At 37.2% G+C, this 16,051-nt stretch overlaps 1 protein-coding gene across 8 annotated transcripts in view; it reads right to left on the bottom strand.

The window, feature by feature from the left end:
- The window catches only part of LOC143255810 (protein bicaudal C homolog 1-B-like), an 80,108-nt gene that overhangs the window by 42,896 nt on the left and 21,161 nt on the right, over positions 1 to 16,051 (bottom strand). For 2 of the 8 annotated variants that reach the window (XM_076512072.1, XM_076512071.1), the window contains exon 1: positions 15,203 to 15,722. The exons of 4 other annotated variants lie outside the window; for them this stretch is intronic. In XM_076512072.1, the coding sequence (XP_076368187.1) occupies positions 15,203 to 15,329 (127 nt within the window). In that variant the 5' untranslated portion in view covers positions 15,330 to 15,722. Of the gene's footprint in view, positions 1 to 15,202; positions 15,723 to 16,051 lie in introns of those variants that run through there. 2 more of the 8 variants (XM_076512074.1, XM_076512073.1) reach the window with 1 other exon arrangement.

Here is a 16,051-nt window from a genome sequence, read left to right on the forward strand (position 1 = left end):
GATTGAATAACATCAGAACTGGTTCGCGAGAATTCACAGAACACAAGTTGCTAATTTTGTTTTTATCAGTAATTCATTGGAATAAAAGAGCGATTTCGAGATTAAAAAGATCACGTTTATACAAAGACTGAAATAAAAAAGGAACTCCGTTTCGTAAACTCTCACATCCAATAATAAACAAAACAAAGAAGCGTCGCGCAGATGCACGACTTGTAACAAACACACACGCTTGTACAATATATGCAATACAAATTACCGTAAAATGAAATTCCATGTGTATTCGCAAGTAGGATTCCATTAAAAATGAAATATGAAACACATAAGGAATAAAAATACATTGGTAGCTCGGAATACAAGGCTGACGACTTCGGAGTTTCGTTGATGTCATGAGGTGGAGTGTTTGAACTTAAACATTTAGTTTTCAAATATTTTAATGAGCTAACTAACGTTTGTTTGCAAGTGCCAGAAAAACAGCAGAAGTATCACAGAGTACAGGACTATCGCGGGGAGTGTGGGGTGGGTGGAATCCTCAGCGTTCGTATCTATAACACTTACTAAATGATTGGCCTGTGACATAGGTCAACAAGATAGCCAATATACTTGGATGCAAAACAAGTCACAAATGTATAACAAATCACCAGGCATTTGTTATATGCCTTATTTCACTTGAATTATTTATGTAGAAAATATTCCCGAGAGACTAAAGAAATCTTCCCCTATACATACGTTTAATTGCTTAAGTATTCTAACGAGCTCTTACACGATTCATTCCGAGTTTACAAAAATTCTTGCCCGAAAGATATTTTAAAATGCAAGACTTCAGACTAAAGGGAAATCATGCGAGTGTCATTTTTGTTAATCTAATTTATTTAGTTGCTAAAGTTAATTAAATATTCAAATAAAGTAAATATTTATTTAAACCGTTGTGAAATAGTGTCTGAAAAACTTTAGAATAAATCTAAAAATGACATAATTCAAAATTAGTTTATAAGGAGATAGAAAATAACGAATTTAATTACGTCTATTGCTGAATTCGAAGCGTTCTCTAACAGTAAATGAAAACAGACTAGACTAACATTTGCTTGCCATAAGATGCTCATGGTACGAATTTAAGTGAAGCTTCAAGTCCCGTGAAAACAGTTTGAAATAAACACGTTATTACATTGTCTGAAACTTTACAGTTAAATTTGAATTCTATAAAAATTGCTGGGACGCCTTTTTTCATTTACTTCATGTTAAGCGTATGCTTCATTAACTTGTAAAAGAAATACCCTTATTGTAACATACCTTAAATCGAGTTGTGTTGTTTCATCAAATGTTACTTGAAAATTATATTTGTTTTGAATTTCGCGCAAAACTACGCAAGGGCTATCTGCGATGGTCGTCCCTAATGTAATAGTTTAATCCTAGAGGAAAGGCAACTAGTCATCACCACCCACCGCCAACTCTTGGGCTACGCTTTTTCCAACGAATAGTGGGATTGACCGTAACATTATAACGCCCCCACGGCTGAAAGGCATGTTTAGTGCGATGGGGATTCAAACTCGCTACCCTCAGATTACGAGTCGAACGCCTTAACCCACCTGGCCATGCCGGGCTTTTCGTATAGCAAGTTTGTAGAAAGATGTCAAACCAAATAACACAACGTTTTGAGAAATAAAATATTATTTACATAACTGAAAAAACCTGCATGTAAGAAAATTTAAAACAGTAATTGCTCGGAAACAACACCACAGTCTTACCTGTATCAATTCGCTCTTCTGCAAAGTGAAGACTTTAATTGCAAAAGATAAATATATCCAAAATACCAATGCAATGAAGCTTGGCGTATCTCAAGGTATCAATAAGAAAACGATACGCAAGACTAAATTTAGCAGAGCTTGGTTTACAAGCCAGAAGTTTTAGTTCACAGCTACACCTCAAAATCATTGTATTTATATACCACAAAAAAACAGCAAAAAACTAACCAATAATTATTATATTTAAATCAAAAGAAAAAAAATGATTAATGCTTTGAATACTGTGCTTCAAAGTGTAAAATTCGGTACATACATAAATATTATTATATAAAAACTGCCGTTTCTCGCTAATAGTCAAATTCAGAGCTAGCCACATAATCATTTTTAACATACGCTAATTTTTGTTCTATGATGTCCATTCGGCCTACAAGCCTTTGAAAGAAGAGTTTTGTTTTGGATATTACGACCAACTACATAAGGGCTATCCCTATCAAACGAGAAAGAATGCAGCTAGTAAATAACACCACTAGCAACGCTTGGTCCTCTCAAATCAAATACATTGTATTCGAATTGTATCACTCTTATAACTGCATTCACGACATGAAAATGCGGAGCGCGAGTTAAGGACAATGAGACGTGAAACATGATCCTCTGAATTTACTTTCCTACACGCTAATATATCATATTTTTTCCCATTTATATGGTGGGAGAATCGTTCATATACCCACATCTTAAGATACGGCAGAAAAAAAACATACATAAAAACAGTGTATTATAACATATCATACCCCTACCCTCTTTTTTTTTGGGGGGGGGGGTCACATGGAAGAACTCGCGAGTTCTTTTCTCAGGGGATAGTTATTTACTTTATTCATCGTTAAGTGTATAGATAAAAAAAACACTTGCAAATGGACCCACGTTAAAAATTCTTAATAATGCACATACACACACGCCAGTATACACCAAGAAGAACTAAAGCATACTCTTCACAGAATAACTTAGTCTTCATAACATCCCCTTACAATTTTAAAAAGCCAAGAAGGCATCACGACAATTTTGGTTCTTACGAATCACGCAGTTTCGAGAAAAACGAAATATAACAACAACACTGACAGCGCTTCTAAATGAAACAAAACTGGATAAAATATTTTAGAGAAAGATAATGTTATCAGTGATAAGATATAAATATATTAGACAAATATGGTATTATTGTTCGATTTAAAAGACTCACCAACAGTTCATAAGAACTGCCCCACTAGGCCAATAGTTTTGAACACGTACTTTATCAGATACTTGCAGTTTGTTTTCATTTTTAACTTTTTATTAGAGCATTTATAAAAACTGAGTACACAATTAGTTATAATTTAAATAATTCCAAACAGCTGGAAGATTTGAGACTAGATGAACAAATGTTATTGGGGAACTTGATATTTGGTTCTTGTATACAAACATTCTTCTGAAGAAGGTAATTGAAATAACAGATTTGATCGTTTAACGTGACAACTGAAAAGGTTACAAAACCTGTTTTTATAAATTAAATATTGCTACTAAGAAATCACAATTTAATTTTTTGACTGTAGTACTTACTTATGGTCAAGTAGATGGCGATACTATACGAATTCAAAATTAGCACATTGGCTATTAAAAAAACAACTTATGAAAACAATAGTTACGGCACTTTAAATCTTATATACCATAAGTATGAATATGAAACCTTTGTTGTTTTAATAAGAAAAAAATGTCAATCCCTTTCTTGATTATCTAAACATGCTAATAGAAAATTTACAGTTGAAAAAAAAAAAAGACTTTTTCCCTTTGATAAAGTACTTATAAAAGCCTGCGATGATTTTATTGTCTTGAATTTTTTACATGTTCTGAAGTAATTCCTGTACTATGAATCCGAAAATGTCCATTTCCCCATCACTTAAATTTTTTATAAAATACTACATCTACTTTTACATAAGTGAATCGTTTTCATTGAAATGGGGTCGCGTTTTGTTATGCTTAAGATGTTGACAACAATTGGCTAGATTTCTATAGAGCAATCGTGAAGAGATTCTTAGAGGTTATTCTGGAACTCACGAGAAACACACCGCTAGTATATAAACGTTTAATAGGCCACATGACGTGTTATTTCTGGATAGTGTTTGTGTGTACGCTTTGATATTTTTATTTTTAATATTATTTGTCACTATGGCAACAAGAGTTTGTGTAAATGATCCAAACATTGTTATATTTGTGGTAAATTTGTTGTGAATAAGTTTTTTCTTCTCGATTTGTAAAAATTCTTTAATTAATAAAAAATATTTTCGAAACCTGCAAAGCAGAATTTCATAAGTTGTTTTTAATAACGGATTTTATGAAATTTAAATTCGCAGACCTACATAATTTAGAAACAGGAACATACAAACAAATAAGGGGCGTAGCAAAATTTACAGCTTTCTAACTGTAATCTTGTACGTTAGTTTATATTGTCAGTGCTTTATAATACTTTCGCAAATAAATGTTAAAAATAATGTTAGTTTACTACATTCTAGAACAATTTTAATGGTATATACATCTTTTATAAAGTTAATTATGATGTTACCGAATCATCATTCTATGTCGGTTTTAAAAAATAAAATCAGTGTGTTGAAGTTAAACCATCCACAATTGTCAGTGTGTTTCATTTCAAAATCAGCGTTAAGAATAGATAACTTGTTGAAGGTAAAGATAAAACTCAAATTTCAACGTTCTGTTGTTCTCAACGCAAAGGACAAAATGTTTATTTTTGAATTTCGAGCAAAGCTACACGAGGGCTATCTGCGTTAGCGATCCCTAGTTTAGTAGTTTAATACTAGAGGGAAAACTAGTCATGACCACCCACCGCCAACTCTTAGGTTACTCTTTTACCAACGAAAAGTAGGATTAATCGTCACTATGGCGAGCATGTTTGGCGCGAGTCGAGTGCCTTAACCACCTGGCCTAAGAAACTATGTAGTCAACCATGCATAGTTTAGAGCAACTTGTAAAATAGTATCTGAAACCTAATTCGTGTAATTCTTCAAACATCTATTAAATATGCTGACTGGCAGTGTGATGAAGCTGCCGAAGGAAATAATCTCGGTCTAATATAGAAGTTCCAGTAATGACGATAAAAAAAAAATACTTTGGTCAACAAGAGACAATCTAAATCTGAATTCCATTACATTAGCAACTGAAACCATTAGGAACTGAACATTAGGAACTACACTTATTCAAAGGGTTATTTCAGTTTTCGGTCACGTTTGGGAAAATTGAGTATATTTTATACACTTTTTTAATCCAACAGTAACTGTTCTGAAACTGTACTATTTATCCCCATCCACCTCAACAAAATTTCTTGTTAATATTAAGTGGGAGGATTGACCAACCACTAATTTCCTGGTTCTCTTCACCACATATTACGTGTTATGAATTAGTGGTTATGAGCACCTTATAACGCAATAGACTGAGCTATGTCCGTCGGGAAGAATCGAGCTCCAGGACGGAGGAGATACAAGTACACAGACATTTCTGACCCACAAAAAGGACTAAATGTCTTTAACAAACCACACTACAAAATTTGAGTTAAAGTCACACAACCAAGCAGCCTGTGACTCAACTATTATACTGTTCTAACACCTTAACCCAAGTTATCTTATGTACCCTTTGCTATTAGTAGAAATTAACACTTGGATATTAGTATTTTTTGGTTCTACGTGGTACAACATTGTAAATGACAAACTAAAAAAATATAAACGGTATGATCTTTCATTCTCTATATAAAATAGACAGAAACGTCAACTGTAATGACGGTGATTAATAGCAATATTGAATGGTACATTTGTTCAGATATTCATTTCGTTTGACTCATGTTATTGTGAGCCATGTAACCAACAAAACCACGGACACACAGGAAGTTCGATGAGGAAACCGTAGAAAAACGAGTTTGGAAAGCTGATAGGGTATGGGTAATGGTAAGCTTAAATCTTAAATGGATGCTAAAGGCTACTCAACGCAGTTACTATCAAATTTATCAAACTACTATCAGTTCTGTCACATAAATCTTACTTTCTCGAACAGTACGTAAAACGTTACATATATGAAAGAGCAACTCCAGTCCTTCCTCGTCGAAAAGTAACACTTAACGCACTACGTCTCTAAGTTCTAAGCATCCCCATGACGAGTTTCTTTTATACTTTTATTTATAGGATGTAAGAACGTTTCTCCCACTCACATTCTTAAAATAAGACAGGATAAAGCATACAAATATACAAACAGTTTCATGATCATTTGTTCTTTGTTATATGAAAAACTGGATTGATTGATTGATTTAGTGTTTTATGGCACAAAGCAGCGAGGCTATCTGCGCCAGACATTCGGTAAAAATGTAATAAAAAATAAATAAATGTAGTAATAGACATAAATGGAAATGAAGGTAAAACAAAAAAGTATAAAACCAATGTTGACACCTAGTCTACAATGTTAAGATAGAAGGCAGAGTATAAGAAGTTGTAAGGTATTTACTCTAGCAAAAAGGTAATGATCATAACCCGCCAGGAAGATTAACAGGTAAGTTCAAGAACCACCGTCAGTCACCTGAAGTTGGTATTTCCAGTCCTGGTTCCGGGTTATGAGTCAATATGGCCAGTACTAAAAAGTAAAGTAGTAAAAGTGTGAAATGATATGCAGCAAAAGTATAATAACTTGCCAGGACGACTAACGAGTAGTTCAAACGGATAGTTCAAACAGTAGCGTTAATCACCTGAAGTTGGCCTTTCCAGTCCTGATGTCGAGTTATTTAAAGTTCTGGCCATTGTCCAATGTCAAACTGAATGAGAGAGATTAAAACTGTAAAAAAGGAACCACAATTAAAAAGGTGTAATGAATAAATATGCAACACTTAAATGATATTTAAAAGATTAATGGTCATTAAAAAATTAAAAACATTATCAAGGTGGACAGAGTCACCATCACCAATAACTCTGTCCAATGTTACAGAGTGACCCTGGGAAAAAATATGTTTAAAATATTGCCGTCGTTGAGAATTGTAACGATGGCAAAAAAGTAAAACGTGGCTGATAGTGATTTGAGTGTTACACAAACTACACATTGGTGCATCAGTTCCAGATAAAAGAAAATGATGAGTTAAAAAACTGTGACCAATGCGTAGCCCGGTGAGAACAACTTCCTCCTTCCGAACTTTACGGAAGCTAGATGGCCAAAGTCCAATTTTAGGTTTGATTTGAAAAAGATTGTTGTCGCGTTGCTCACTCCAAGTGGACTGCCAGCTGGCACGGAGCCGAGCCTTGAAGACAACACCATAGTCCATGTACGGAATAGGCATAGGAGTGATGGTGCTGAAGCAGACATATTTAGCTGCCATGTCTGCAAGCTCGTTCCCGCGAATACCAACATGGCCTGGTATCCAGAAAAACTGGATTGAAGTAGCTGCTAATGAGAAATGGGCCAGTCGGTTTCGAATATCAGCGAGAATAGGATGTGAGCTAACGTGTAGCGATTCCAAAGCAAGTACAGAACTGAGTGAATCAGTATAAATAGTGCAGTTGGAGTACTGCTCAGCTGCAATATGATCCAGGGCAAGAGATATGGCATACAGTTCAGCAGTGAACACAGAAGCTGTAGAAGGGATTCTGCGTGAAACTACTGATCCATAGCAAACCATAGCAGAGCCCACTGAATTACCTGATTTGGAACCATCTGTATAAATAGGAACTGAATGATTGTTTGAAAGATATTCATTGAATAAAAGACGGTACTTCCAATCTGGAGTATCTGCCTTTTTTAGGTGACTGAAAGAAAGGTCACATTTGGGGGCTGTAATAAGTCATGGTGGGATGGGCCGACCTGTGGAATCTGTAATGTTATCCAAGGGCAGACCCAATTCATCCAATTGCGCCCGGATGCGAAGGCCAAACGGAGCAATGACAGATCGTCTGTTCTGAAAAAGTACTGCCCACCGAGGAAGGAAAACACATTTCCAGGTGGGATGCTTTGGTAAGGAATGAAGTTTCGAAGTATATTGTAAAGATAGTTGCAAACGGCGAAGGTGTAGAGAAGGTTCATGAGATTCAATGTATATACTTTGAACTGGAGAGGTACGGAAAGCCCCAGTGCAGAGTCGAAGTTCTTGGTGATGAATGGGGTCCAGCATCTTTAAGGCCGAGGGTCTGGCAGAGCCATAGACCATTGATCCATAATCGAGTTTCGATCTAATAAGAGCACGATATACCTTTAACATTGAACAGCGATCTGCCCCCAACTGATAGAAGAGAGAACACGGAGGATGTTCAGTGCTCTTGTGCATTTAACCCGAAGCTGCTTTAAGTGTGGTATAAAGGTCAGTTTACGATCAAAGATAAGCCCCAAGAACTTGGTCTCCGGGACCACTGGCAGCAAAACTTCACCGATATGAAGTTCAGGATCAGGGTGAATACCCCGTCGACGGCAAAAGTGCATGCATACAGTTTTAGAGAGAGAGAAATTAAAGCCGTTCGCCAGAGTCCACTTCCGTACACAATTGAGGGCGGTTTGTAGTTGCCGCTCAATATATCTCATGTTTGACGACTGACATAAGATGTGAAAGTCGTCGACATACAGCCCATTCGCAACAGTGAGACGGAGTTGTTCAGTGATGGCATTTATTTTTATACTGAAGAGTGTAACACTCAGTACACAGCCTTGAGGGACTCCAAGTTCCTGTACAAAAGAACGGGAAAGTGTCGAACCCACACGAACTTGGAATCTCCTGTCCATTAAAATTTTTTTAATAAACATGGGTAGATGGCCACGTAACCCATATGAATGGAGGTCTCGCAAAACGCCATACCTCCATGTTGTGTCGTAAGCCTTCTCTATGTGAAAGAATATTGATACAAGATGTTGGCGGTTGAGAAAGGCTTCTCTGATAGATGTTTCAAAACGAATTAGGTGGTCTGTGGTGGAGTGCTGTCGACGGAACCCACACTGGGTGGGCGAGAAGAGGTTGTTTGATTCAAGGAACCAAACAAGACGAGCATTAACCATCCTTTCTAATGTCTTACAGTGACAGCTCGTCAAAGCAATTGGACGGTAGTTTGAAGGAATCTTGGGATCTTTCCCTGGCTTAGAGAAAGGTAAAATAATAGCCTGGCGCCAGGCATCAGGAAAAACATTCTCCTGCCAGATCCGGTTGAAAACAATCAGAAGGACATCAAGAGAAGCAGAAGATTAATGGTGCAGCATGTCAAATGAATATCATCAGGTCCAACAGACGTACTGGCAGACCGATGAAGGGCCATTTTTAGTTCCACCAGGGTAAAGGGACAATTATAGTCAAAGAAACAGTCAGTTCGAAAGGAAAGAGGTGATCGCTCTGCCCGAGTCTTGATGGCTAGGAAGGTGGAGGAACAAGCAGAAGTGCTAGATACTCGGCAAAAGCTTTCACCTAGAGTGTTAGCGATGTTCCGGACATCAGTCACCTCCTGACCATCAGAGAGTAAGATCGAGAGGGGGACAGAATTGTAGTGCCCATTAACCTTTCGAATCCTGTCCCATATGATCTTGGAACTGGTGGTAGAAGATATCCTGGTTGTGAACTTAATCCAAGATTCCTTCTGGCTTTGACGTCTTACCCACCTAGCATGTGCACGGGCCCGTTGGAAAGCAACCCGGTTTGAAAGTGTGGGATATCTACGAAAAGTATCCCAGGCCCGCTTTTGAGCCTTCCGTGCTAAGTGGCAAGCAGGATTCCACCACGGACGAGGATATCGTGGAAACGTGTCGAGGTTTTAGGAATACACTGAGCAGTTGCATGTGTAATACAGTCAGTTACCGCTGCTACACAGTCGTCTATTGATGGCTGATTTACGATGCCAGGATCAAGTTCTGCGAGAGCAGTGAAAGTGGACCAGTCTGCCTGACCCAGCTTCCACCGGGGCACGCGGGTAGGGTGGCATCGACCACGGCCAGTCTCTCTCAAAAGGATCGGAAAATGATCACTGCCTAGTGGATTACTGTCAACCATCCATGAAAAATGGGAGAATAATGAAGGGGAGCAAACTGAGAGATCAATAGCGGTAAAGGACTGCCTAGGTGCATAAAAGTAAGTGGAAGAACCAGTATTGAAAAGAGAAAGATTGTGATCAGAGAGCATCCACTCTACAGATCGGCCCCTCCCATCAATAATAGCCCTTCCCCAGAGGGGATGATGTCCATTAAAATCCCCTAGGATTAGAAATGGAGATGGCAACTGTTCAACGAGAGCATCAAGATCTGATTGATCATATGTCTCTCCAGGGGACAGGTACAGAGAACAAACAGTGATGGTATGACCCAAGGAAACACGGATGGCTACAGCTTCCAAGGGTGTGTTGAGTGACAAAGACAGGGTGGGCACGTGTTGATCAACCAACAGTGCCACCCCTCCATGTACTCGACCATCACACAACCTGTCATTTCTGTACAGAGAAAACTGCCGAATGGAGACAGTATCAGCAGTTTTGAGAAATGTTTCTTGTAAAGAAAGACAAACAGGATGGTAGGAAGCAATCAGCGTTTTGATATCATCCAGATTAGAACGTAAACCTCGACAGTTCCATTGTATCAAGGTGGCCATTTTTAAGAACGGGTAGGTGAAGTGGCTGGAGAACCCTTCGGTTTACGACCACGTCTCTTTTCTTTACTGTCTTTAGTCGGAGGAGGTCTATCAACCTCCATGGATCTTGCTCTGGGTCGGGTTGGCAGGTTTTTGTTATTGGAAGGGGAATCCAGTGACTGAGGACGCGAACGAATAATTGTTTTGTCTCTTGTGGTGGGAGAAAAAGATGTATCAGAAGAAATGCCTGTATTTGAAACTGAAGGACGTGGATCTTGAGGTTTGTGGGAAGGTATGGGAGGAACAGAGATGGGTGTGGAAGTCGATTCATCAACCTTTTTAACCACGGAGGTCAAAAGGCTTTTCATTTGTTTTGAAAACGATTCTCTTGGAGGCACAGAGAGATCTGTTTACACTCCCGCTGTAGTTGTGGAATGAAGTGCAGCAGCATATGTCCGAGATGGAGTTGTGAACAGCAATTTCCGAGCCTCAGGATAACTAATGTTATGTGTCGTTTTCAAATGCTGCACCTCTTTTTTCCACCAATTATTTTGGGCAAGAATGAAAGTAAGAGGGGTGAGAACCATTGCAGCTTACGCAATGTGGGTTCATGTCACAGTCATAGGCATCGTGGTCCTTGCCTCCACAACGAGCACATGTCAGGGAACCACGACAAGATGTCTTTGAGTGGCCGAATCTCTGACATTGGAAACATCGAAGAGGGTTTGGTATGTATGGCCGAACCCTGCAAATGAGATAACCTGCCTTGATGGTGGCAGGTGCACGTGGTGAAGTAAATGTTAAAACGAGGGTATTTGTTGGCAGTGTAACTCCATCTTTGCGAGTGGAGATGCGCCTCACTGCAGAAACTCCTTGAATGGAGAGACCAGCGAGAATCTCTGACTCGGGAACGTTCTTCAAATCCCTTTCAACAATAACTCCTCGTGAAGAATTCAAGGTAGCATGGGGTGTAACCTCAATAGGTATATCCCCAATTGCCTTTGAATTCAAGAGGAGTTCACTGTGTTGGGATGTGGATGTTTCAACCAATATGTCACCAGATCGAAGTTTCTTTACTGACTTTGGAGAGCCAGCAAGTCCCTCTAGTCCCTTTTGAATAAAAAAAGGGGACATTTGCCCTAAAGGTTTTTTCCGAAAGAGAATGTAATATAAGAAAATGAGGTACGTGTGTTACTGATGTTGAATATTGCTGTTCTGAGTATTCAAGACGTGGTCGCTTACCCATTGACTGTTTTTTTACAATTTTATTTAAATTTTTTGGAGGATCCATAGGAAAAAGAAAAAATTTCGGTACCCACTGACCCCACCCACCATGGAGCCCTACAAGGGGACGCACTACATAGTCATGCAAAGACAATGCAGCAACGCCAGGGTTTCGTGAGCACTATACCCAAACACCAGCATCAGGCACAATGTCCACAACACCCGTTGAGAACTTCCAACACTGGTACTTGGTTGACTCTAGCACAAGTGGACCAGCCGATTGACCCAAGGGGGGCCACCCAAAGGCCGCCCGTCTACAAGAATTCGAGGCCAAAGTGGTGTGTTAGGGTTGGACCCCTCATCCACCAGGATCCTCTCCTCCCCTTCACGGGTCGCCACGCACGGCAAACACGTGGGTGGATGTTTAGATCCCAGAGAAGGTAACCAGATAGAACAGAACCTTCCCTGGGAGGTCCCCTCACCACGCACAGGAATCCACATCGAGGGGTGAAAAACTGGAACCCACTAATTTCCCGCGTGAGAGAAAGCTTTTTATAGGAGGAATAGTTGTTTACTTTATCCATCGTTAAGAATGTGTAGATAACAGACATACTTATAAATGAATAAGTTACAAGCTCTTTAATAATACACATTCAAACACACCAGTATATAACTAAAACTTATGATATGCAAGAAAGAATTTACAGGTAATTAAAATACATATATCGATATTTCTCTCCCACTTAACTAACCAAATATTACATCGCGTTTATTTTCTTGTTCTTATACGAAAAAAAACAAACAAAAAACCGAGGACTAGAATTTCAAACCAAGACGAAAAAAATAAAACATGCATTTCCTTCGAAGCACAGTTATACTTTTTACTGTAGTCTGAAAATAACAAACTAGATCCTTTTAAAAAATCGCCCCTGGTTGCACAATACACAAATCAAGTAGCCCTCCAAGAAGAGTGAGGAAAGTAGAACATATTAAGCATCTCCCCCCCTCCGTCAGCTTCAATTACTTCACGTGTGAGTAACTGACGTACGTTTTCTTGTTTCGTAGTAGCAGCATTCCGTTTTTTACCGAGTTACTTGATGGCAAATCTAAACACTTGCATTAATCAAATACATCCAATCGTTTATATGTACCTTCCTAGTTATTACAAAAGTTTCCATTTAATAAATAATAGCAAAGCCAACAGTGATGCTATGATGAAAGAATCAGAGTGTAAACGTTCATAATTGTTCACCATTATTTGCGCCCAAATTCAATAAAACTATTCAGTAATACACATTTCATTAATAATTGTATTATTCATATGTAGTTACTAATGGACTTGAATGTCAGGTTTGAAGATCAACAAAATATAAACAAATCACATGAACATTCATTAATTACTTGATTACGCCTCAACTCAGGCGTAACTGTAACTGATATTACAGTTTCCTTCAGGTAAGAGTATTATTTTATAATAAAATAAAACATACTCAAGCACAATAAGATGTGGTCATTTTAATTAAGGTTACAAAGCCAACTACAGAACAAAGCATCAGATAAGTATTAAGGTGGAGAGTTTAGAATACGTGTCTTAATGTTACACGTATAGAAGTAAGCGACACACAGCCCTTATTTTCATATTATTAATCAGGAGCTAACATTTTGGCAGTTTTAACTGTTCTTTAGGACAAAAAATTAAACAAAAACAATTTTGAAACGCAGTTACTAAACAGACGTCGTTTCTTTACTGTCGATATTAAAAGTGGTATACTATGTCGTTCCTAACTGAACAGCCTCATTGTTTCTTGTGCATTAATACGTTGTATTACATAAAAAAAAAACTTTAATACAATATTACACTCTCTACGTAAACGACTGTAGTGTTTTGGATATGGATTTTACTAGCATGATCGTACAAGGAAAATATTTAAGAAATCCTTTTGATAAGCAGTCTTACTAGAAGCTTAGCTTATAAAGTGTTCGTATGCCAAATATTGCAACTCAAGCATTTAAAATAACTAGTACATTCATTTCCCGTAGGCGTTTATACAGTGTCACAAATACTTTCCACTTTCTGTAAGTGTGGCGCTGTTCAACTATTCTTTATAAACACAATACTTGCAAATAAAATGATTTTAAAGTTCTTGGGCAAATTATAGTTTCTTATGCTAAGCTATGTTAATCAGCGATAGCTGTAGGAATTTGATTTTTGTTATTACATACGAGTTCACCTTTGAGTTAACAACTCAGAAGTCTGATTCCAGACTTAAAGTATTTTTTGCATATCATTATAATTAAAACTTTACTATTCTAATATACGAAGCCTACGCTTACTAATAGCAGAGCTATACGAGTAAAACCACTTTGTCACATGACAAATTTGTTTCCCACTAGGCTAAAAACATATAAATAATGATTAACAGCAACCATATTTCTCGATTAAACACTACGGGAATCTAAAATAGAGATTGTGACCTAAAACTAGTCAGACATGACTTTTATTTTGTACTTTACTTACAAAAAATCGAAAATACAGAAGTAGATGTCCAACAGAAATACGAAAATACCACTATTCAGTTCCAGGTGCTGTTTATAGACCGGACTTTTACTAGTTTTAAGGTTTAGCACAATAACAACATCGATCTATCATTTTAAAATAATTCATCTTCTATATCATGACTAAGCAACACAACGAGAACCTGCCTGGAGAAAACTTCCACTTCCTGCATACGCAAGAAAAACTTTAGAAAATTTTTATGTTGCTATCTAACAACAAAGTTTCCTTAACTTGACGTTTAATTCTTTTACTACCACCAGCTAAACCTTTCACGTTGATATGATAATTGGCAATATATTGTTTTTGACTTTACACCAGGTAAACAGGATTATTTATGGTTTTGTTTTTTAATGCTAATAAATTATATTGAGTAATCACCAGACTACATATTTAATACTTCCATTTTAATCTTTAATAAATTTGATCTTTTTAAATACCAGCTTTACACCTAAAACGTGAATATTTTATTACAACTCATATGGTACAGAGATGGCAGCACTTGTTCTAGTTTAGAAATTTAAATACTCAAATGACAATATATTTAAACAAAAACAAAACAAATTTTAGTTTTATCACAATGTTCACAATTTTACCAATTATCCACATATAAAATTTGTACCAGGTACAAATAATTCGCTACTCGAAACTTGTATTTTGCGATTTACTTGTATATTCGTAGTGATTACATTTTACAATTTTAATATCTAGAAAGTTAGTGTTGATTATAATTTATATTTGATGCGAATTAGAAGATTAGAACTTACTTTTATGTATTTGATATAATTTCAATACATTTTTAAATATATGTTGCATAAACTAACGTTACTGACGAGTACACTCTTACTTTAGTAACTTCTAATCGAGCACTTAAATTGAAGAAAACGAAGCTTTAAAAATCGCCATATATATTTAGTTACAACAACCAAATTTTTGTGCACAGAATTCATACTTAGGCCTATCGTACCTACTTCACTGCTGCCCCCTACAACTTACGAAGTAAAGACCACTATGCGCCACTAATTAATCAACGTAATTTATCTTTGTTGTTTAGAGCCGCTTCTCGAGAATATATATCTTAAATTTTACCTTGAAGCATTTGTTCCAGCTTTCGTCGATCAACACGAAATCTTTCCTCCTGAATTCCTGAAACATCTTCGTTGAACAACCCGCATGTTGTCCCAACTGCCTTCTGATCATCCCCAGCCAACCGCATGACTTCTTGTCACTCACTAAACGTACGCTAACTTCTCCCCTATTAACTCCTCTTCGGACTACTTTCTGTACGTTTCTAAACTTTGTCAAGTGTACGTCCGCTCTAACATCTAGTTAGGTGGTTCCTCGATACGTAATATTATAATTTTCAGACTTTCAATACTTAATACCACAGATGTCGTCTTAAAATATATAGACGTTTTTGAAATAAGTGAAATTCTCTTTATGGTTTAAATTAAAACGAAGCACAACGATTTAGAGATTATTTTGCTGAATGAATTCCACCATAAATCCGCGGGTAATTTGAGATGTTATTTCACAGTGTAGCGCAATTTCTCAAGGAAGAAGAGGTCCCAGTGAACCTAACTCTCCTTGGTCTACAAAGACCAAAATGTCAATAGTGAGAAGAAGAAGACAGTTCTCGTATTCGGAATATTTTACTCTAGAGGCGGGGTAGTTAGCCCTATCCTGTACATTCCGCAAGTACGCGACATGCCATTAAATGATATTAATTGTAGTTCAACTTCATAGTTTGCTGATGAATGTGGCTATTTAGAAGAGCTCAAATACACTCACAACAGCATCAAATAAATTACAACGAGTTTTAAATCAAATAGTTTGTACTGTCAGATATATAGAATTAAAATTAATATACCGAAAACAAAATTATTATTTTTTCGAAATATCACTTAAATTACGCTCTTATATGTAAAATATTTTCTC

The sequence above is a fragment of the Tachypleus tridentatus genome, chromosome 7, assembly GCF_004210375.1.
Source record: "Tachypleus tridentatus isolate NWPU-2018 chromosome 7, ASM421037v1, whole genome shotgun sequence".
Classification (NCBI taxonomy): Eukaryota; Metazoa; Arthropoda; class Merostomata; order Xiphosura; family Limulidae; genus Tachypleus; species Tachypleus tridentatus.